The following is a 23,770-nucleotide window of genomic DNA, read 5'->3' as shown; positions in this document are numbered from 1 at the left end:
ATTTCAAGGGTCTAACGTAGACCATATCCGTTTCCTATTCTAATTATAACTATCCAACTTGGTTTATGAATGTGCTAAAATGTCTGTATGTACTTTATTGGGGGTCGGCATGAAAGAAGGAGAAATCGTTCTAGGTGATAGTAATTAATTATACGTATTTATATATTTCTAAATTTATAACAATGATTTTGTGAATGATTTTGATTGGGCTGCCGCTATGTCAATTATGGAATAAATTATTATTTACCAAGCCATGAATATGTTTTTTAAAATAAAGCCCAAAATCTTTGAATTTATTGACGGTAAACAACTTTTGGAGTGTTTTCATCATGCACAAAAAAAATGTTTTTGTCGATTTAGTACTTTGAAGTTTTTTTTACATTGCAAATTGGAGCAAGGTAGGGCCCAGAAATTGTGTACTTTTAATTTTGTATGACCTTACATGATGCAGACCACATTTTTCCCACATAATTGTGTGTGAAATCCACAATCATAAACGTCTCCAAATTTCATATATTCTTTGGAAGTATGAAGACCCCAAGACATTATTTAAAAAATTGGGTATTTGTGTTCCACGAATTCGTATATTAATTCCTCTTACATATTCGCATTTATATATCTGTAGTATTATACTACTAGTATATATCATTCCGATAAGTTTGGTGAATTCAACTGACCTTACACGAGTACAGAATGTATATACTCAATTATAATGTAAGACTTTTATTTCGGCCTTGGATATAGTTTGGAAATTTACACAATTATAACCACTTTTTTTGTTTATATTCTCCAAGCACGTGAGACAAAAACCTGTAAATCTGTTAATAATTTCGGCATGAATTTCAGAATATTCGATAAGCAGTCATCTCCATTTTCACAACGAAGTAATATTTACATTCTGTGCATCGTTCCTACATCCATTTGGCAATTATCGCAAGAATTAACCGTATCCCCACACTCATTTTCGCAACAGTACGGAATCAACTCATAATGGACAACCTCTATAATTTTGAAGGCAGAAAATCAGAAGATATGTGAGACATACCAATTTCACCGAGACATGGTATACTAATTATGTTAGTTTATGTGTACTTACACGAAGCAAGAAAGGCAAATAGCCCAGCAGTGTTGATAGTTTCCCGTCTCTCGTCTTATACGTGTCCACATCTGAGTTTTGCAATGAAAGCAAATTAAAAAAGTTAGTCATAATCATTTATGATTACCATAAATTCTCTATTAGAGGCCCGGGCCTATAATTGAAACTTCAGAAACCGAGCCTCAGAACCCAGCCTTTATTAGAGACCCGGCCAATAACCAAAACCTGGTGTTGTTGACCCGGCTTGTATTAGAGATACTTTGTGGAATTTTTTAAATAAATAAATATAGCAAACTTAATTTATCCTCCTTCAAACAATGAACAATGTTATGTTCTCTTTCTTCTCAGCCATCTTCAATGGGCTTGTTAAAGCACATATTTTGAACGAATTCAATATTGTGTCTAATGATAAACTATCCAATGCTTTCTAAACCCCTCGACAAGCAAAGATTTTCATTGTTTGAAGATCAATCAAAGATTTTTTTATTTCGTGCATCCTCGCGGAATGATCTTTTGCTTGTTGCTTTGAAAACGCAAATTTTTTATGACATTTGTCAAGTCATTCTCCTGTAAGTTTCGAACCGCAGAATCGCCCGGAAAAGTCTACTGATTGTAGTTCAAATTTTACTGTGAAGCTTCGTCGTGGAAGAATTATTCGTTATTAATTATTACATAATTATTACTACATTTATTTATAATTACGTAAGTACGTATTAATAATTCGTCGTGGCGTATTGGGGGGAGAAACCCGGCCTATATTAGAGACCGGCCTCTAATAGAGACCCGGCCAATAAACCAAAAAGCAGGCCTGTAGACCCGGCCTTTATTAGAGGCCGGCCTCTGTTAGAACCCCGGCTAGTAATAAAGGATTTACGGTAATTTATATATCATAAATATCAGTACAAATGCAAAAGGCACTTTTTAACTTGCAGGTATCTACATATTTGCATTTATGTATGTGCAAACACGTAAAAAAACCAAGGGATAATTTTGATAATTATATGCACCCTAGTCTCTGCAGAATTGGAAATGAAATGTAAAACAAAATCCAAACAACTTTGTCAACATCTTTTATTTTATTTTTGAAATAATTATGTCAGATATTAAGTTTTTAGTTTCAACGGGATGGGTAGTACTTGTCGTTTTTCACGTAGTTATTAAAATTATGCAAGCATATGAATTTAGTTGTGATACGTGAAGTTTATCGAAGGACGACGGGTCTGTCAAGTCCATCGATTTCTGCCCAGTTTGCAGCAACAATTGTATCTGTATAGAAGACATTGACTTAGTTAATATGAGTTTTGTAGTTCTAATAAATTTTTCCGAATTGAGACTCTCAACTTCCTGGAAAGGGATTCTATTCATCAAATTTTGAACTTACTGATGGAAGTTTCTTTCGTACATACACTCCATATAATCTGGTATTGAATATGTAAATGAAGTCTTAGTGGCCTTTTAACAGGACAAATATTACCGAGTGGTTACAACATGTTCTTGCATGGAAGCGAATAATTGTCATAGGATTTTGGTAGTAAGTTTATCTATTAAGTTCTACCTTTGCAGATGGTATTACGACAGTTGAAAGTCCCATTATAATTATTTAATAACTTTACCACTAGCGTTTATCCAACCGGTTTTATCTATTGCGTCCAAAAACATCCCGATAGTGCAAATTTTTCCTTTGCAACCGCAAACTGCCTCGACCAAGTCTTTCAAAAGAGAATAAGTCCCGACTATTTGTGGGCATTGGTGATACTTTCGTTCCAACTCTGTCCTCTTATCTATCGGAATATCTAGTTCAGCCAGAAGCTGCTGATAAATAGAGAGCACACCATGTGTTTGGTTCATTGCGTTAACGAGCTTGCCCTCTATGGCATCTTTTACCCTACTGCCTTCCTTTGTTGGCCAAAATACTGAAATAAATATAGGACAAAATCATTATACATATAAACACAATTTACGTAAGCAAAGAGTCTCCATTATGGAGGATACATATGTAAAGAACGCGATTGATTTTTGGGTAATTTTACTGTAATTTCTGTTGAAAATTTCTACCCCTCCACAAGCCATCATTTAGTAAAATATTCGACTTCAAAATAAACCCGGAAGGGTCACAGCACATATCGTGACCCTGACGCTGTACCACTTGATCGATCTCACCATTACTGCAAATAACGGTGGACATCCAAATTTTGTATAATGTTCTACAACACAATCTTTTCTATGCATGCGGAACCGCGGACGACACCGAATACACTCGCGGTCCCGTTATTAACTGTTTGTTTTCTTTTGCTAAACTTACAAGAAATTTGGGAAACTTCCTCTTTCGTCCAGGTCGTATTGGTGGATCCCATTGTAACTGTCGTAGACGAAAGCATTGCTAAAAGTATAAAAATTTCAATGTGTAAGAGTTAGTAATTTAATCGTTGATAGTAATACACGTTCAGCAGTGACTGATGGATTATGCAGAAATTCCTTGGTATAAATACATGTATGATAAATGCATTTGCACCAACATGAAATTGGGTTGATACGTATAAATTGAAGTGACCAGACCAGAAGATAAAATCTGAACGTGTCTGAAGCCAATGCAAACAATAAATTCTGATAAGAGTCGTTTTGAAGTAAGAGACTCGTTTGGTATGTATGCAAAGAACATACGGACATATGTAAATTTTATGCAAACCTAAATATGTATCTGTTTAATCCTGTCAAACAAGTATTCAAGCATTTAGTAAGTACAAGCTTTATGTATGTAAAAGTAAATATACAAACGGTCACTGTTTAACTTGTCTACATTATACGTTTGTACGAATTCGTTTTCATATACATACATTTGTGCATAAATTACGTAATATATAGGTAGTAAAAACTAGTTGATAATATTGATCACTACCTTATTAAACATAAAATTGCAAACATATATTCTAATGGAGGAATATGAAATAACTGGGCTATAGCCCGAATTTTTCGAATTTTTTCGGGATTTTGCAGATTTTGAAATTCAAAATTTCGACATTTTTTGAAAATGAATTTTTATATACTACAAGACGTAATTTTAACCAAACAATGCCCGCCACGCATTTAAATTTGCGCATTAAAAAAACCTCTAGTACAGCTTTGCTTACCCCGAGCCAGGGTTGGTCAGAAATCTTCATGTGAAGTTTTAGCTTGATTAGACGATTTTTAAAAATCGTTGTGGGTAGCCCCATAGGGTCCCTCCACCTGAATTTTTGTCCAATTTCACTTCGTATTCTTTCATTGGAAGTCATTACCAACCTCTATGCCAAAATTCAGCTTAATTGAGTGATTTTACAAAATCAGTATGGGTCACCCCACAGGGTATCTCTGGTTCAAAATTTTCAAAATTGTACATCATAAGCTCTCATTATAAGCTGTTATCGACTTCCATACCAAATTTCAGCTTAATTGGACGATATTGAAAACCAGTTCGGGTGACCCCATAAGGTCCCTCCAGATAAAAATTTTCGCAAATTCACTTCATATCCTTTCATTAGAAGCCATTAGTTACCTATGTACCAAATTTCAGCTTTCTACAATTTTGAAAATTTGATGCATAACAACCCCACCACCCATATGACCCCCACCGGCCAACCACTTGACCGATTTTGCTCATCTTCGAACTCGATTTGTCTTTCGGGTCGATATAGATGTGGTAAAAATTTCAAGTCGATCGGTTGCGTTTAAAGAGAGGTATTGCGAAGACAGACGGACAGACAGACAGGCAGAGAGACATACAGACATAACGGGTACATAAGCCCTGGCTCGGGCTAAAAATACAAAACTAAACGTTGGTTGGGTTGACATGAACTACCTAATTTGTGTGGTAGCATTCAAATCCGAGCGTAGCCGCTGACACGTCCGCATTGTAAGTCATCAATCATGATATTGGGCACAGACATGGATATCCGCGCCGCGGATATCCGCGGATTCCGCGGATTACACACAAAACTTGCCAAGCCTACATGATTTCTTATTGCAAATGTATGTAAGTCTTACCTGTTTTGTAATTGGGTGACGTAATACAAATCTTGTCAATATCTGTGCATATTTTAACTTTTGTCATAGCATTTAAGCTCGGTTTGTCTGTTAATGATACCATTTACCCCCGATTAGGTGAGGGTCATCATCCGAATAACGGTTTATTGATGTTGATGAGGTCGGTGTTAGCTAAAAGATTGTAATTATGGTTTAATTTGATTCAGACATTAACTTTGGCAATTTGAACCATTTGTAAATATATTATTACTGTCAGTTTATTTGCGTTAGGACCGGAAGTTTTTCCTAGATCCTTTCCGCGGGATGGGTTGCCTTCTCTACATATTATATCTGAAGACAATAGTCCTTCAACCGCAGCAAAAACTGGTGGAGGACTTGGAGTACCGTCCTTATACCAAGTTACCACACATTTCCCTATAGGTTTAGACTTCTTATACTTCAAATTAACTAGTTTATTCCCATTTACTAGTTTAACTCCTACGTTTGTATCCTCCAGTTCAATATCATATAACTCATTGTTTGACCCATCAATTTCAACTCCAGTAATATGATCACGTAAGGAAATATGTTTGAATAGACCACCGTCACAATCAACTTGTATACCATTAAATGACGATTCTATATTAATATTTTCCAGGTAGGGTCCCTTACCACACAATAAAACAGAGTTGAACCCTCCATAGCTGTTCAAATCTTTAATTTTGACACTATCTCCGTTGACCATGATTCCCGTTGAGTTTGGTCTATCTTTCATATCAAGTTTGATTCCTTCCAGGGAAACCCCATCGGACGTAATATGCACAATTGGATCATAAGAATCATCTTTAGGCTTTAATGAAACGTAACAATTTGCGGCGAACAATTTTATGTTTTTCTTATCTAAGTAAAATGGGCCTACGTACTGCCCTGGTTGTAATAGAATAATATCCCCCTCATCACATTTTCTAAGCCGGTCGCTTAGCTCCAAAGATGTTGCAACTAAACTTGCTGACAGCTCTAATTTAATCGAGCTAATATCTGACACAATTGTGGAGCAAAGAAAGGTCTCAATTAGCTCCTTGCTGTTTTTTACCAAGCCGTGCGTTTTTATCAGTTCTGTGCCGTCCTGGTAAAGTATTTTGTTAATCAGGGAGTTCTGACTGAATTGTTCCACAATTTGAAAGACTTCCAACGCAACGCAACCGGTGTAAAAAATATCTACCCTCGGTTTGTTCTCTTCTAGTCCTCGAGCTGGGTATTTTTTTAATTTTGCCTGAGTAGACAAGCACTGTGCGTTACACATAAAAGAGGACGACAATCCTACATCACTTATTATTGCAACTGGTGCATTTTTTCCCGACTGAATTGAGGGTATCAAAATAAATATATTTTCTGGTCGAATATCTCCATGATAAATAAAGTTTTCATGGAGGAAAATGAGCCCATCCAATATATCTTGAACTACTTTATACTCAGAGTATTCATTTCTCTCCGTGTTGGGCTCCATGTCGAGGAATATTCTCAGTGATGTGTTATAAAATTTCATATGAATTTGTAAATTAATTACTTGTGTATTTTTTATTCTCGAAAGTAATATTTTAACAAGTTCCAGCATTTTTTTCCCATGTTCCGAGCACTCACTCGAGGGCACCAACTTGCGTAGTTTTTTTAGGTGGGAAGCTTTAACTTCACCCGTTTCAATTTTTAGTATTTCATAAATATTATCGTGCTTATGCGTACTGAGTGTAGTGTGGTCGTCACATATTTTAGATATTATATCGATATTCGAATTTGCTACTTCGTCATATATATATAGATTTTTAATTGCTTTAAAATGTCCCGTTTCTGTCTCTGCCTTGATGACAAATCCAAATTTCCCCGATCCTAGAATTGTGTTTGATATTGTACTTGGGTTGGACTTTATACTACAAAACATTTTATTGTCAACGAAGTAGTTTTTGATTAACGACTAAAGATACCGTATTTGTCGGTTTGCTCGACATACTATTTTATCAGCATTGAAATACAAGGAATATATGTTGCACCCGTTATGCACAGTTACTGCTTACGTAAGAACATGAACGCGCCCCCTGCTTACTACACTCGCAACTTTATCCAAGCAAGGCAAATGTGGAAGAACATTCGGGATGGTATGAATCTATCTAAATGTACAAGTGAGTGTTGTCCAGTATTGCGTTAATTTGAATGCCTTTTGATTACAGAAGAGACAGGATCCGTTGGCCAGCCTGTTTATGGTTATTTTACAATTGTCAGTTACGTGATAAACTCAGATTATCAGCTAATGACACGGTATGAATCAAATTGAAAGAGCTCCAACATTTAATGTGTGTTTGACCAGGAATGGAGAGTTTTATCACTAGAAATACATAACGACCTATGCCACACTCTTAGAAACCTGGTATTAAAGTAATATCAAGTGGAGTACGTATTTGACTATACCAAATTTGTATTGAACCGTACCAAACTGGTATCAACTCGGTATGAAAATAGTACTCTACGGTAATAATTTTAGTACTACCTGGTATTGAATTTTGAACCATGTAGTATTGATCCAATACCATATCAATACCAGGCGGTAGAGTCATACATATATCTATGTATACCGTTGATTATTGATTTTATTTAGAGTGCACTTACCTGATAAAATTATAAAGTAATGTATTGACGTTGCCTATCTGTACCTCTACCGAGGAATATGAGAGAAGTGAATAAATAATAATACTTGATAAGATAAGCACAAATTTATCGGAGTGGAACCTTGCAGCCATGCATCAGTTTTAAAATATTTCAATCACACCTTGTAAAAATCGCATCTGGTGTGAACTATTTCAATTATATGTGTATCTAATTAACATTTTTATCTTACAAACATGGAGGAAATCGAGACAAGTCCAAAGGCCGTACTTAAGTCATTAAAATTCATTAGTGTGCTAGGGTTCGGTAGTTTTGGAATTGTTTTCAAGGCACACAACAAATCAACATCAGAGCAATCAGCAGTAAAACTACTATTTCCTAGCAGTCAGGACGACACGTGGGATAAACATTTTGAGACATCAATTACACAGAGTTTAAATCATCATGAAAATATTGTAAATACGAATCGAGTTTTTGAAAAAGCTTTTACACGACGGGAGCTTCTTTCTCTACTCAAGAACGTAGAACTGGATGAACTTGGAAACACGTTTCTAGCCATACCCTTACACCGGGCGGAAACTTATGGAGAAATTAATTGTTGCTTTATTCAAATGGAGTTATGTGGTTTCACACTACGCACCTGGTTACAAAGTGACAATTGTAAAAAAGCCAAAGATACTATGGATGTCAAGATAGTGACAAGTATTGTTAATGGACTTGGATTTCTTCACAGCAACAACATTATTCATAGAGATTTGAAGCCAGAAAACATATATTTTAGTAAGGACTACCAGTTTCCAATAAAAATAGGAGATTTTGGTGTGTCAAGAATATTTGAACATGAATCTCCAGACACGCTAACATCGGGTATCGGAACGCCGTGCTACGCCGCTCCAGAAATATTCACAGGGCATTATAGTGCTCAGGTCGACCTGTTTTCTATGGGACTAATAATATTTGAAGTTCTACAAAAAATAGAACCTGGGGAAAGGCTTTACTTATTTAATAGGCTTGTCTCCGATAGGGATTACACCGTTATTAAGCGACACAATCTGATAATAAACTCGAGAGAAATTATTGTTGCACTAACTAATAAGCATGCAGAATTGAGGATTCAAAAAGTGGAAGACATACATTTCATATATGCAAGTGACGACGATTCCTCCCATGGCTCATCTGGCTCATCTTTATTATCCTTGGGACCATTGGAACTACGTGTAAATACGATGACCATTAATAGAAAAGGTAATTAATTTAGACACACCAATAATTTTTGAAAATCCATTACACCCAGCCAAACTATGGGTTACGGTTGCAAGGGATTATTTGGCTGACTTTTAATAAATCAAGGCTAATTTGTTAAAAAGAAGGTATGTGTCTGACCCTTTTACCTAGCGCTCAGATAATTATACCAAGTATACAAATTAGCTGGCCAGGTCAAAGAAGCTCAAAGAAATGTATCGTTTGTTTTATTTGCATTATTATATTACTTGCCACCGATAAAGCATTTGAACACAATAGGGTTTTCAAATTAACATCGTCTCATTTAAGCTTATCACACCTGTTTGCAGTTGCAAAACAGAGTTCGATTAGGTCACGAAATTAAAGTATGTCTTAAATTAAAGAAAAGGCGATTACCTTTGCATTACCATATCGCATCATGGAGTACACTCCATGATATCCGGCTTGTCCAAGATTTTCTCTACCCTTTCTCATAAGGTAGAGTACAGTTTTTTTTTAAGAATTGACATAAATTTTTCGGTTGGTTATTAACGGTAGCATAAAGGTAAACATTAAACCTCTCTCTTTGGAGGGGAAATCACTTGAGTACAGTGACTCCTGCAAATATTTGTGGGTCACGCTCGATTCAAAACTGAACTGGAGACTACATTGTGAAAGGAAGGCTCGGTCTGCAACTGTGTCTCTCATGCAATGTAGGCGGGCTATTGGTCCCACCTGGGGTCTGGACTCCAAAGATAATCCAAAGACTGGATCCCAAATCCAGTCTTTGGATTTACACTGCTGTTGTATGGCCGGCTATTTAATACGCTGCAATGGTCTGGCTGCCGGCAACGGACAAAATGTTCTGTAATAGGTTAAGGAGGGTCCAGGGGCTTGCCTTGCGCATGGTCACTGGTACTCTCCCCTTCACTCCCATTGCAGCACTTGAAACCTTATTAGGCGTCCTCCCAATTCACATTAGACTGCAGCAAGTGGCTCTCAAGTCTTTTCTTAGGCTTAGGGGCCGTGGTCATTAGGTGGATTGGGTAGGTTATGGTAGAGGTCTAAAGAGGGCTACCCACATTGAGGTATGCACAAGTCTGGCTCGGAAGATACCCCAGTTGGGCTTCCCTTTTGACCTTAAATCAGTCCAACCTGCCGAGGCCTGTATGTTTAACATACGGGTCGAGAAACGGGCTGACTGGGCTGACGCTTATGGCGACCACTCGGCTTTTCCTGGGCTCTTATGTTTTACAGATGGGTCCAGGGTGTCGAATGGTTCAGGGGCTGCGTTTTTGATTGGTGTAAAAGGAAAGTTCCTGGTTGGGGCTAGTGGCTGTGTTCCCCTGGGGAAATATGCCACGGTCTTCCAGGCGGAGCAGATTGGGGTGCTTATGGCGATTGAGTTTTTGTCAACCCATCCCTTTCCTCATAACACAGTTAATATTTTTGTTGACAATCGTAGTGTCCTGGATTCTCTCACGAGTGGGCGACCTGTGTCGAATCTCACTGTGGAGCTTCGTAGGGCTCTACAACAACTTAGTCTTCACAAAGAGGTTACTCTACACTGGATTCCGTCTCATACGGGACTTTAGGGTAATGAAGATGTGGATGAATTGGCTAAGGAGGCTGCCAGTAGCGTAGTCTGGGGTCCCGATCCAATCATCCTAGTTAACATAGTCACTGGCAACAGTGCTATTAAGCGATGGGCCCAACATAAACATGGGGTGTACTGGTCGAACTTGCAAAACTGCAAGATATCTAAACTGGCCCTTCCCATTCCCCATGAAGGCGCCTTAGTGGGAAATCACTGTGGCCTTCTAGGGCTGGAATGAGGCTAGTTACCTTTGCGGTTACAGGTCATTGTAGTTTAAATGGGCATATGTGTAAGATGGGTCTTGTTCAGTCTGCTACCTGCACTTTGTGCGGGGAGGCAGAGGAAACTATGGCTCACATCTTAACGGACTGCCCTGCTCTCAGTGCCCTGAGATTCTCTAGCTTTCAATGTCATACTTTGAGGGCTGAAGAAGTATGGGAATATCCTCTAAAAACAATTCTGGGCTTTTTGTTAAGGTCCGGTAGATTCGCTAGTTTTGTAACTAGGGAATCAGGAGGTTTCCCACAACAGTAATCGCGTGCGAATGTATTGAGTAGTCTGCAATAGGTCCAAATCTTGACCTTCGCGGCTGGGCTTCTATCTTGTATGGGCAGTGGTCCTACTCACATAATACATACAATGGTGGCATATCTAAGTTTCATAATTGCCCAAAAAATTTCGATCGTTAGGTGCATTTTCTTTCTCTTGGACGTAAGCAACTTTCCCTTCTGGAAATACTTCGTTACGGTTTATGCTTAACCATGTCTTGCCAAAACAGCACATCATCAATCTTGTGATGCTTTCTGACGAAGTGAAGTAGTACCTTCATAATGCACTCCTTTACGTAAAGTTTTGCATTCATGCTCCCCTTAAAAACACAGGGTATGATTAGAGTTGTACTCATTCCCGCGCCCAGGGCATGTAGGCATTTATGACATGCCCTATTTGCCCAATTTGCCCGGCATTTTGAAAGTAGGGCATTTTAGGCATTTTGAATTTTAACCAGATTTTCCTATTTTTAGAATAAAACAATCGCAAAATATATACAATTAAACGATTATTAGCCTATCCTGGGAATATGGACACATTCTGAAACTTTATCTGTAAAATTCGTTTTGCACATATATATGTATTTAGGTGCGTTCTTTGAAACTTGGATCGTTTTTTAGCATAGAAAACATTTATGTTTTACTGAACTGGCATTAATTTAAAAATAGTTCACTAATTGATTTTCAATGAATATTTAAATATTGTGCATATTGAGTTTAGATTTTAAAATGGTTAGCTAAAGTTAAGCGTTACAATCCTCCAGATACATATCAAAAACTGTCTTTATTTACTAATATTCTAAACTTTATTAATTTTAAATTTTCAATTTTAAATTCTTAACTTTTGACAACAAAGATTTTAAATATAAAATGCAAATGCAAACTTTGCCGTTGCATTGGGCATGTGACAGATAAATGCCCAATAAATGCCCAATAAATGTCTAATATTCCCAATATATGCCAAGTAAATGCCCTAAATTCCCATAAATGCCTGGCATTTTCGACTGAGGGCATAAATGGCATTTATCGGGCATTTATCGGGCATATTGGGCACGAAGGAAAGTACGGGCATTTATTTTCGTGCCCTGGGCATTGTACAACAGTGCCATCTTCATTCATGCAGCCGACTTTCTCCGGGTACTTCTCCCCTGGTTTGATCCGGGATTTCAAATGAACTGAATTGGGACTGGAGGAATGCTAGAAATATTGACAACCATTGAGATTGGGGTGGTGGCAAAAGTAGGACTCATCCTCGATGATGAGATGTTTCCATGACCCAGACAGAAAAATTTTTCTGTATATTTTCAGGCAGCTCCTTTTAGTCTTAAAACTTTGACCTTTCCTATATTTTAGCACATTCTGCTTCGTGTTGGCCGTAACGCAGAGCTACTTAAGTTTAATTTTTGCTAGCCTTGACCTCCAAATTTTTAGTATTTTAGCTGTTTTGTCAGTCACCCATTCTAACTTTCTCCACTTTATTTTTGGAAATTGTTCGCACACATTTACCAAAAGTTTTATCAATTCGACGTTTATGTATTATTCATAGTGTTGTAAAAGCTGGTATATGCTCCGTTTGGATATTTTTTGTTCTTAAAACGTTGGTTCTTTCTTGCATCAAAAAGATAGTACTGTACCATCTCGTTTCGTTTGGTAAAGGAGCTGACATTTTGGGAATAATGTTTTGACAATTTTCTGCTTCGGCTTATTTTCACCGCAAGGCTCTTAGAATTAGTCTTTGAAATGCACCATTATATTTACCCATTACAGTATACTGAAGTTGTGTTAAGCTTAAATGAGACGATGTTTATCTCAAATTATTACTTTAATAGCGTGTAGAGCTGACTAGGTATACTCGCGACCTGTCGTCTGGACCTAGCTATCCCACTATGCTTTTTAGAACCTACTTAGGTCCCATACGAAGGATACAATCTTATTTCCGTGCAAAACTTATATTTGGCGCCAAGGCTTGGCGTCAAATTTAAAAAGATGGATTTTCGACCAAGTTCAAACCTGTGTAACTTTTTAAGTTTAAACGGGATTTTCAAAATTTTTGGATCAAAATGATCACAAAAATCATAATTTTATTAAATAAATGAAAAACGAAAATTTTTAATTTTTCAATGATTTCTAAGCTTTTTTGGCTCGACTCCTTGATCGGATAATTTTCGAAAATTTCGAAAATTTCGAAAAAAATAAATTTTTGCTTTTGTGTGAAAATTTAACTGTTTCTTGTCATTTTGGTAATAAAAGTTTGAAAATTCATGAATCGAACCGAATCTCCAAAGTTATAGCGATTTGAAAAGTACAAAACACACAAATTTGGCGTCACACCACGGCGCCAAATATGAGTTTTACACGGAAATAATATTGGATCCTTCATATGGGACCTAAGTAGGTTCTAAAAAACGTAGTAGGATAGCTAGGTCCAGACGACAGGTACCTAGTGAGTTTTATTTGATATTGATCAAGTCACAAAGTTGCCCAAAAACTTATGCATATTGCGAAAATTGTGGACCTTTTCATCTGCATTTGTTTCTTAATACCCCGTTTTAGCAAATGGTCAAAACCGTAAAAATACTACATTTTTCACCACAATTTTTGTTAAATCTATAAGCGAGCGGTTATACATTATCGATGGGTGTGGAATGTACAATTTTAGTGTGAAGTATAATCACTCCCGAGACGTACCAGATGCCGTGGGATATTCTATCCAGTCAATGATATTCCCTTTCCTACAATGATATTGTCCCCATATGTCTTCCAAATTTCCACCGCCACTTAATTTCAAACTAATTTATCACTTCAAAATTCTGAGCACATTCATAAAAAAAAACTATTAAAATAATGATTTTCGTTATGCTCCACAGGTGGAAGTAGCCTATTAGAGTATGGAGTCCGGAAACCTGTCTCAAATTTTGTCGGTCGTAACGAACAACTTGCATGTATGCGTGAATGGATCAGGCGAGTTAATCCCGGGGTCCTAGTACTATCAGGAATGGGAGGAATTGGAAAAACAGAACTAGCTCGTCACTTCATTGAAACGTTTACTTTTTACAATACTAGCTCATGTATAATCACATGGTTCGATGGACTTTCAAATTATGACTTGCACAAATCTTTACTTCAACTCAGCAAGTATTTGGGATTTGTTGATTCTGAACAACATGAACTACAATCTATTGACGGAATTATTATAAACATAACAAAAAACATCGAGCAAAAAATAAGACCACAACACCCTACTGCAAAATGGATAGTTGTCTTTGACAATGTTTTCGAAGATGACGGACTAACCAACGGATTGAAAAGTCTTATTAATGCTAACGCTTTCATATTGATAACAACACGAAAGTCGGGCATGTTTGCTGGTGAAGCGGAACAAATTTGTCTGCAGTCCTTCACAATACGAGAAGCGTGTACTCTGGCTAACGTGTTAATTTCTGTATCCAATCAACAAGCAGTTGAACAATTATGTGCTACACTTAATTATCATCCCTTAGCAATACAACAAGCCATATCGTATATAAAATGTCAGCAAGTTACTTCCCTTCGTGGAAGCTCTTATGGCATAAGTAGTTTTATTAAGGAGTGGTCCGGAGATAGCATACATATTTTGAAACATGAACTAAAATTAAGCTCCTATAATGTTAGCGTATACAAAATGGTAACAGGCACAATTGAGCAGATTGAATCGCTCTTTAAGGACAGAGGAGACCGGGCAATTCAATTACTTTTGATATTATCTTTAGTTCAGTGTGAAGGAATTAGGCTTGATGTTCTTTATCATCTGCTTAACGACTGTGACAAATCTTCTCTGGGTAGAATTCTAGACTGCGAGGATACCGACCTAATGGAAATTATTGAGTCGGAGTTGGCTTTATTAAAATGTTTTTCCTTGATCGAATTGGAGGCCGATATAATTACTGTTGTGAGATTGGTTCAAATCGTGATAAAAAATGTGTCACCCTGGGAGGATGTAATTACCATATTAATGGATGGTATTAAAATTGAAGGAATTTCCGAGTCTTTAATTAATCCTGCGGTATGTATATTGTTTCATGCTCAGGGTACCGATAGGATTTTATGTAAATTCCGCTCTCCTGCATTTCCAAGACGACTAGAGATGAGAATTTCTTCGTTCGGAATGAATTATAAGGACATCATGAGAAATAATCGAACCCAGTTTTATAGTGTTTTCAGTGGAGATAATATTTTAGAAAATACGGGACGGCCAAAAAAAGCCAGTCAAGGAACCGACCATGTTCAACTTGGTCGGAAAATTTTATTAAAACGAAGTCGGAAAACCGTGCTCGATTTTAAATCCTATAACCAAAAAATCGATAAAAACGAAATTCAGAAGCGAAATTGCATCCTTTGCTAGTATTGTAGGAAGTACCATTCATAGCGTAATTTTAGTACTGAATAAATACTACAAGTTATAACTCATAACATAACATTTTTAATGCCGAGAGAGTTGGTATTCAATTCAATAGTTTATTCAAGTGTAAAAGAAATACATAATATGAGGGTTCACGTTGATCTCAGCATTGTGACACATTGGTTAAAATAAGTTATAAAAATAGATGTATAGATATTGCAGCTCTGGTATTGGAAAACTGCAATCTTGTCTTTACATACTACTAAATTTTGTTGTCGCACGTTTGGGCGATACATGACGCTCGCCTGCAGGAAAACTCATTCATTTCACACTTTCCACACAGTCCATTCCAACTCCAGTCCAAACGCAAAATTCGAAAAATTGGTATCACCACGTAAGAACAAATATTTTTAAGTTTACAGGTATCACAAGTTAATTAATTAAGATCTATTTAACACTTTTGACTCTCGTATTGTATTTATTAGTGAAAAATTAATTCAAATTGGATCCGACAGCACTTATTAGATCCAGTGATGAATACCGAAACCGTGGAGGATTTTTAAATCTTCCAATTTTCCTAAACTACAATCCATCACAATCAAGTTACTGTAAGTGTATTTACTAAATAATTATTATTCCTCATAGTATGTATATTGTCAGGTCTAACTGTTAAACCTGTCAAAACAAGGGGTAATTGTGAACATGCTTCGGCTGTAATTTGTCATCCCTATTTCGTTAAAATAGTTTTATTTACATAATTACAGAAAATAGCCAGATTATAGGATCAACACCTCCTCGCCTCAACAATTGTGGAAACTTTCTCCATTTGGCGTTGTTGTGGGTCAACAGATGGCTGTGTAGGTTTTAAAACATAGGACAATTGCAAAATTACGACATGACTAGTTAGTTTGTTTAGAAAAGCGTTAGTATTTATAAAATATTTAGCCATAAATTTCGTCAAATAAGTTGTATAACGAATTACGTAATGCCATACGAAAAATAATATTTCTGTACATATGTTAATGTTCACATGTATGTATGTATCATCCCTATTTATGTTTATACTTATAAGTAGTTTATGTACAGCCTGTAATCATAAGTATTGGTAATTTACATAAATTTTATTACATGACTCATGATCTTTGACATTTGAAATTTTACACATAGCGGAATAAACTAATCAGCGAATAGCAAATAAAGAATGCAATACATTAAATTGCAATCGATGTCTTGTTTCTCCATAATTTGGCATTAAGGAATTCAGAACAATTCATATGCGTAGTACACACTATAATATATATTAAATAACTTTTCGACATACCTATATATATTTACAAGTTAATGTCAGGCCCATATAAATATGTGTCAATATATAAGGAAGGCCTTCGCGATTTTTTCAAGTCATCAAATTATTTAAAGCAGGAGAACAGTGATCAAGAAATCCATACTTTGCTGAAATTTCTGTCTTTTACTTATTGAGGAGTAACAGCCTAAACCATAGATATGTTACATATTACTACTTTACACACATTTGCCGCCATGCTTTTCTCACCAACACCTTAATCCCAGCAACCACCCGTTTTCTCACTTCAATTAAAAACAACACAACCCCGATGCCATTTCCAATTATGGAAATCAGAATGGAATTTATGGGTGAGTCTGTCTCATCCTCGATATCATTAATCTTTACTCCTTGTTCCACCCTTGCTTCATACTCCTTTCTTGCCCTGTTCCGCCCAATGGCAATGTTCGAAACGCCCCATCCTTCCCACCATTTCTCCATGATCCCGCCGGAAAAGGATCCCCGCGTATATTGTTCGAATCGAGCTGAAAAATATTTAGGGCCCCATTATGAATTTGCAGACTCGAATTGCAACAAAATTGTAAAACAAAATCGAAACTAAGGGCCGAATTACTAATGAACACTTGGTTTTGAGTGAGGGGTTGCCCTCACTTGAGTGACCTCTTAGTGTGAGGGTACACTCATACTCATTTTCATATTAATAATGAAAACTCGGGGTTCACTCAGCTCACCGAGGTTCCTAGCGAGCCACCACCGGCCACCTCAATTTTCAGCTGTCCCGTAAGGATAACATGTGTTCTCTGTATCTCTGATATACCCCATAGTATCCATTCCTGGTTAGTACTAAAAAATTGTCCAAAAAATTAGAATTATTTTGAGAAAAAAAAATTCTGCGAATAGTTTATACTTTTGGCGTGAGCGGGGTTCAAAGTTGAGGTTTACAAGAGGAGTGTTTCAAGTGATAATCACGGATTTTACATAAAATACATCAAATTCATCTAAATGTTTATTATAATGAAGTGCAATTAGCTGAAATGTGAGTAATAGTCATAATACATGATGTTATAGCATGCTAGAGAGAAGTTGGCCGTATTTTCGTAAAAAATAGATATTTTTTTTTTTTTTTTAATAAATATTATTTTTTACGAAAATACGGCCAACTTCTCCCTAGCATGCTATAACATCATGTATTATGACTATTACTCACATTTCAGCTAATTGCACTTCATTATAATAAACATTTAGATGAATTTGATGTATTTTATGTAAAATCCGTGATTATCACTTGAAACACTCCTCTTGTAAACCTCAACTTTGAACCCCGCTCACGCCAAAAGTATAAACTATTCGCAGAATTTTTTTTTCTCAAAATAATTCTAATTTTTTGGACAATTTTTTAGTGCTAACCAGGAATGGATACTATGGGGTATATCAGAGATACAGAGAACACATGTTATCCTTACGGGACAGCTGAAAATTGAGGTGGCCGGTGGTGGCTCGCTAGGAACCTCGGTGAGCTGAGTGAAGTAAAAGCTCACACTCAACGAGTTTTCTCACACTCAACAGGGAAAATTTTGTTGAGCGTGATTTAAATATTAATAAATTTTTTTTAATTTTCGTCGTAAATTTGGATTTTCTGTTGGAAATAATTTAAATACACATTAACGTAATGAGATCTGACGACGAGTCATTGTCACAAGTTGAAAATGTGCCACTTAAAGGGGGGAAAATGCAGTCTCGGTTTACGGAGTTCGAAAAGTCGCTCCTACTGGAACTCATTTCATCAAAGCGTAATGTTCTTGAGTGCAAAAAATCCAACCCAGAGTCGGTTGTAAAAAAGCAGAAAGCCTGGACAGAAGTGGAAACAGAATTCAACTCGTCAGGCAATGTCGTGAAGAGGTCGTGTCAACAATTGAAACGCGCATGGGAGAATTTTAAAACACAGGCAAAGAATGAGGTACATATAACTTTATAACATTATTGTATCATAATTATAATTATTATAATTTCACTCTTCTAGAAAGCTCAAGCCGTGCGGAGCTAGAAAAAAACCGGAGGGGGCGCACCCGCAAATGAATTAAGCAAACAAGCTGAACTCGTGTGTTCCATAATCCTGTCGCAGATGAGCCCTTTACCCAATGAATTTGATTCTGATTGTTTATGTATGTATAATAGTCAGCTAAATTATTGACCATAATATGAATTATATTTAACTAATGAGTTGCACTAAAATAAATTTCAGACGGCGAGGAACAGAAGAAGGAAACCAGTGCTTCTAAACTCCCTAAAATCTTGCGATCTTCCGAAGACGTGACAGACAGTAATTATGGTATGTACATGAATAATATTAAATTAACAAATTGCTATTTATTTTAAATCAACGAGAATGATTTACTTTTCATTTATAGAGAAGGAGAGAGTTCGTCTGGTCGACAAGAGATCGTTTGTTATTCAAATTGAGGAGAAGGAACACGAATTAAACATGAAAATTTTGCAAAAAAATGGATTATCAACAATTGAAAATTCAGAAAATTAAGCCTGAAATGGAGGTTTTTCAAAACGAATCTCAACAAAAACTGAAACTGATCGAGCTCCAGATAGCCTCCTCCAACCCGGTGCAACAAGTAGTAATCTGCCAAAATAATGAAGTTGGATTACTTAATACATATTAACCGTTTTATGTTCTATTTCTGCTGCTTGTAATCTTTTGTTCTCACCTTTTATGAAAAACGTGTTAGTATGATTTCGTTCTCTTTTGCTCGTCCGGGTAACGTTGCACTTGGCCTTGACTCATGTTCCTCTCTTAATTCCGGCGGATCCACATTGTCATGGTCAAATAAATCCAAACGCTTTCTATAATAATAACCCTGCTGTGCTTAAGCTTACTCATGTCTATTATTTATATATGAGTGCAAGGGAGGAATGATGGCACCTCGTCGTATCGGGGAACAAAGATCATCTTTGATAAGCTGGAATACAAACAACACTGTCCTTTTTGCCAAGCGATATCGCCGTTTGAACGCCCCTTCATCATACACGTCGAAAGGATTCAGGCGGTCGCGAAGACGTGCTCGGAAAAAGTGGCGTAGGCGTTGTCGGCGCCGACGATCAAAACGGTCGAAACGTTCAGACATTGTGAAAAAAATAGTTTTTCTTGTGACAAAACACGAATTTCTGCTTAAAACACTGTTTTATTTTTCGTTAAGTGAGCCCCTGACCTCCCTTAAAAATTCTGAGTATTTACTCAGGATGAGTAAACGCGTTAAGTTGTCATTAGTAATATCAAACTGGTTCCCTTTCTAGAAAAGTTGAGTGTTTACTTACACTCAACGGTGAGTTTTCATTATTAATTCAAAAATGGCTAAGTTAAGGGTTCACTCATACTCAAATCCCTTCAAGTGTTCATTAGTAATACGGCCCTAAGTATCTAGTTAAGTATCGCAAACAAATTTGAAGCAAAAGCATTCATTGCGAAATTCTTCTGAATTGTTGCTAACGTTACGATCAATACTAACTCGTAATGAATACCATCATTATCTTAGTTAAAGTGTTAAAATTAGGAATTTGAAAATCTTCCTTACATTGAAGATGCGGCATCTTCTTAGAGTAATACATGACCATTGGACAATTTTTCGGACGCCTGTCTGAATCTGGGTTGACCAAATCTGTCCACCAGATTTTGCTGGGATGAAATAACTCCCCAACTGTAGGATCCCACACAGACATTGTTTTCCTTCATATCTTGAGTTGCCTTAACGCATGATGCCTAAAGAGTTACGTTTAGTTAAAATACATTACGTCTTAAGTTCCCATTTAACGAATTTAAGTTAACTCCAGCCTCCACGAATTAGAAATTATAAACGGCCGCATTTCCCCAAAATGCAGCATCGTATATACATTTAGGTAATTCCAACTTTGCTTATCACAACCGCTCTTACCAAAATCATGACCTCTCCGAATCAACATTATAACCAACGCTGTTGTTTATTCACCTATGTATTGCCATTGTCGGGGAAGACTTAAGGATTTATTTCATTCCACCCAACGAAAATGTACTTTTCCCCAACCAAAAGTAATAATTTCCCCAATCGTGAAATGTCCAACGGGTTTAATATTTTTACCCAACGAAAATGTAAAACCACCCAACCAAATGGTAACTTAATTTACCTATCATATTAATGTAAGTAATGGACAGATAAGCGGCATGCATTAACTCAACCTTCTCAATCACCTCCCGTCCGGCCATTCATTCATACCATCCGGTTACTACTCTAAAATTTAGAAAATAAGGTAAATATGTCGGATTATCAAAAACTAAATAATTATCAATCCGACTCTGAAGAGTCGGATGAACCACCCCCCTCAAAAAAACAGAAACTTGTCCACGAATGGAAGAGGACTAGAACTTTTAAGAGCATTGAAGAGGCCAAGGTGCATGTGAAAACCACACAAAAGTTTGTGATTAAATCTACACGACCGTGCAGTGAAGGTCAAAAGTTGTACTATGACTGTAAAACTAATAATTGTTTAAGCAAAGTATATCTGTTGAAGAGTAGTAAGGCTTCGATGTTTATGTTTTAAAATAATTGCTTTGTATGTTGCTAACAAAATTGTTTATTACGTAGATAATACTTTGGATGTCGATATGTATGAGACGGTGGAATTACATAATCACGAGGGCGTCAAAACCGTTGGCATTCCCATGAGCACCAAATTAAAAATCGACCTTTGGTTCAACGGTGGCATCACAAAACCTAATCAGATTGTCTCTCATCTGAGAGAGGAAGAAATTGACGTCCCCTCAAAAGTCCAACTAAACAACTATCTCCGCGTTATTAGAAAAAGAATGGGTCCTCCAATCCTCTCAATCGGCCAACTATGCGAGTTCTGCGATGAAAACGAGCCTATTCCCATGGATTCGGATCAGCCATATATTATTGGAAAAGTGATCGACGCCGAGCAAAAAACCTTTCAAGTAATTGCGTCAACAGTAAGGTTATTGCAAAACTCCAGCAAAAGTAAAGTTTTGCACGCAGATGCGACATACAAACTTGTTTTTGAGGGATTTCCAGTCTTAGTAGTCGGAACATCAGATAAAGACCGACATTTTTGGGTTTGATACAACGAATGTCGTGGAAAAAATTTGACTCCTATGCGTCAAGTAAATCTACTTTCTGGATTATTAATTATTAAATTGATGACTGGATTTCCTCCACTTGTTCTTGCCCAATATGTAAAAAGCAATATATATGCAAACATATTGTTGGTATTGGCATTATCAAAAAGATAATTTTGGTTCCTGAGAACCTTAAGACCGATTGTATTGGATTGAAACCGAAGCGTGGTCGAAAAAAGTTTGTTGGGAAAGCTTTGATTGTTGACTAAATGCAAATTCTTTCCTTAAAATTGTAAAATTTTAGTTAAATATGATAATTTTACTTGGAAAATGTCATTTATTCTTGGTTGGAAATTTAATTATTTTGTTGGGTTTTTTAATGAAAATTGTGGTATAATAAATTAATTATTCGGGTTTTTTACGATTGGGCGAAATATTACTTTTGGTTGGGGAAATTCACATTTTCGTTGGGCCGTTTAATTGGCACCCAAGACTTAATACAATTTTCTTTTGCATGTTTCTAACTTTATATTTTGCATATGGTCAGAGTTCTAAAAAAAATAGTTTTTGACTCAAGCGTTATCATCAGTTAGAACATGTCTTAGACAAATCAATATGTATATGTGGGTAACTCTGCAATAGATCTCAACAGATGATCTTAGCCGGTGGGCTTCTGTCAACACGGAGGTCCCCCACACATGACACATACACACATAGACATAATATCAAACACTTACCGAGTCATACACCGAATACTTTTTCACCGTCATTTCTTCCAATCTCGAAATCAAGGCACATTTATTCCTGTTCTGAAATGGGGATTGTCCCTCCATCCCGTAAAATCCGGTGAAGTGAACTTTCACATTTGAGGCCGACAGTTCATCAAATGTTCGCGGAGGGGTGTAGAAAGGGGGGATGGTGAGACAGTCGACCAACCTCGTTTGGAGGTCGGCATTTAACAAAATCAGAGCCACAAGCCATGGGCCAATCATCAATTTGATTTTGCCAGTTAGTAGCAATCCGTAAATAAATTATTAAAAATTAATTAATTATTAAACTTATATTATATATAATCCACAAGAAGATCACGTTTGTATCGCGATCAAGTTCTTAATATTTACTTGGATTAATTAACTTAATTCCAATTAACTTACTGTTCTTGTTCGGTAGAAATGTTCTGCTGCGCAATTAAACGAAATAGCCCACATGTTGTGCTCACCATTCTTCCATAGTCCCATTTCCCGTCTCTTTGATGCACTGTAGCCATGACTACCAAGATCATGAGGACGATTGACCCAATCTCATACGCCCAGATGGTTGTATCCAGCGCGAAAAATACGAATGCTACTGGATTCCCGCTATTAATTTTGTGCGGGAGGCCCGTAAAGAAGGAGAAGGAATCCCAGTCCGCCAACGAGGTTGGTGTTAGAGCCTCCGCCCTCTCGAAGGATATGCCAAGCCAGCCTGAGTAAGATATTGCCCGCCCGGCCAGTACTTCTCCAAATGCCCCGTCCCACCTTCCCGTGGCGGGATTCAGTACCCGGGATGACTAGCTCGGAAAGATACTTTCGGCGTGGCATTAAACCATTGCGTGAGGTGACCGACCGTGAGGACGGTCGGAGCCATCATGTTCTTGATTATTGTCCCTACCCTAAAACTTTGAGATATTTAACAATATTTTAACTTGTTCAACTAATTATGAGGCTATAACGTACGCAACGCGAGAAGAGGTATATAAGAGTTGGATAACATCATGCCCATGTGACATATATGTAATAATGGGGTGATCGATGTCCACAAACTTTTGATTTTTACCTGATCTAACTTATAGACGGAAATGGTATTACTAAAATCTAA

General features: G+C 36.8%; 3 protein-coding genes across 6 annotated transcripts; 1 reads left to right on the top strand and 2 right to left on the bottom strand.

Moving 5' to 3' along the window:
- Window positions 1-2,150: 2,150 nt before the first annotated feature.
- LOC118433663 lies at window positions 2,151-7,274 on the bottom strand. 3 transcript variants are annotated; one of them, XM_035845831.1, is made up of 7 exons: window positions 5,768-7,211; window positions 5,367-5,530; window positions 5,224-5,287; window positions 5,117-5,158; window positions 3,399-3,476; window positions 2,710-3,009; window positions 2,151-2,362 (listed from the first exon to the last, which is right to left on the bottom strand). In XM_035845831.1, the coding sequence occupies exons 1-7, from the start codon at window positions 7,029-7,031 to the stop codon at window positions 2,298-2,300; spliced, it is 1,977 nt and encodes a 658-aa protein (XP_035701724.1). In that variant the 5' UTR covers window positions 7,032-7,211; the 3' UTR covers window positions 2,151-2,297. The 3 variants fall into 3 exon arrangements, with proteins under 3 accessions (XP_035701724.1, XP_035701725.1, XP_035701726.1); XM_035845833.1 differs by lacking the exons at window positions 2,151-2,362; window positions 2,710-3,009 and adding an exon at window positions 3,016-3,261 and having other exon boundaries at window positions 5,768-7,274; XM_035845832.1 differs by lacking the exons at window positions 5,117-5,158; window positions 5,224-5,287; window positions 5,367-5,530 and having other exon boundaries at window positions 5,768-7,205.
- A 612-nt stretch (window positions 7,275-7,886) lies between these two features.
- Window positions 7,887-16,712, top strand: LOC110862758. Its single transcript, XM_035845830.1, has 4 exons — window positions 7,887-8,995; window positions 13,984-15,888; window positions 15,980-16,102; window positions 16,259-16,712. Exons 1-2 carry the CDS (start codon window positions 7,987-7,989, stop codon window positions 15,495-15,497), a joined length of 2,523 nt encoding a protein of 840 aa, XP_035701723.1. The 5' UTR covers window positions 7,887-7,986; the 3' UTR covers window positions 15,498-15,888; window positions 15,980-16,102; window positions 16,259-16,712.
- On the bottom strand, window positions 16,595-22,923 carry LOC118433665. Of its 2 annotated transcripts, XR_004833503.1 has the most exons (4): window positions 22,651-22,923; window positions 20,379-20,563; window positions 19,515-19,650; window positions 19,263-19,429 (listed from the first exon to the last, which is right to left on the bottom strand). XR_004833503.1 is itself a non-coding variant. In XM_035845834.1 (3 exons), exons 2-3 carry the CDS (start codon window positions 20,521-20,523, stop codon window positions 17,011-17,013), a joined length of 456 nt encoding a protein of 151 aa, XP_035701727.1. In that variant the 5' UTR covers window positions 20,524-20,563; window positions 22,651-22,923; the 3' UTR covers window positions 16,595-17,010. The 2 variants fall into 2 exon arrangements, 1 of the variants encoding a protein (XP_035701727.1); XM_035845834.1 differs by lacking the exons at window positions 19,263-19,429; window positions 19,515-19,650 and adding an exon at window positions 16,595-17,321.
- Between the last annotated feature and the right edge of the window lie 847 nt (window positions 22,924-23,770).

The sequence above is a fragment of the Folsomia candida genome, unplaced genomic scaffold (assembly GCF_002217175.1).
Source record: "Folsomia candida strain VU population unplaced genomic scaffold, ASM221717v1 Fcan01_Sc067, whole genome shotgun sequence".
Classification (NCBI taxonomy): domain Eukaryota; kingdom Metazoa; phylum Arthropoda; class Collembola; order Entomobryomorpha; family Isotomidae; genus Folsomia; species Folsomia candida.
The sequence above is the reverse complement of the archived record's forward strand: the minus strand, read 5'-3'. Positions and strand labels throughout refer to the sequence as shown.

Bases quoted from the DNA above. Each gene is read 5' to 3' on its own strand.
- LOC118433663 (XM_035845831.1), bottom strand. From the start codon at position 7,031: ATGTTTTGTAGTATAAAGTCCAACCCAAGTACAATATCAAACACAATT. The intron at 5,288-5,366 runs GTAATAATATAT...ACAATCTTTTAG, and splicing joins CTAACGCAAATAAACTGACA to CTAACACCGACCTCATCAAC. The intron at 3,010-3,398 runs GTAAGTTTAGCA...TATTTATTTCAG, and splicing joins GGAAGTTTCCCAAATTTCTT to TATTTTGGCCAACAAAGGAA.
- LOC110862758 (XM_035845830.1), top strand. From the start codon at position 7,987: ATGGAGGAAATCGAGACAAGTCCAAAGGCCGTACTTAAGTCATTAAAA. The intron at 8,996-13,983 runs GTAATTAATTTA...TATGCTCCACAG, and splicing joins GATGACCATTAATAGAAAAG to GTGGAAGTAGCCTATTAGAG.
- LOC118433665 (XM_035845834.1), bottom strand. From the start codon at position 20,523: ATGTCTGTGTGGGATCCTACAGTTGGGGAGTTATTTCATCCCAGCAAA. The intron at 17,322-20,378 runs GTAAGGAAGATT...AATATTTTTCAG, and splicing joins GAAGATGCCGCATCTTCAAT to CTCGATTCGAACAATATACG.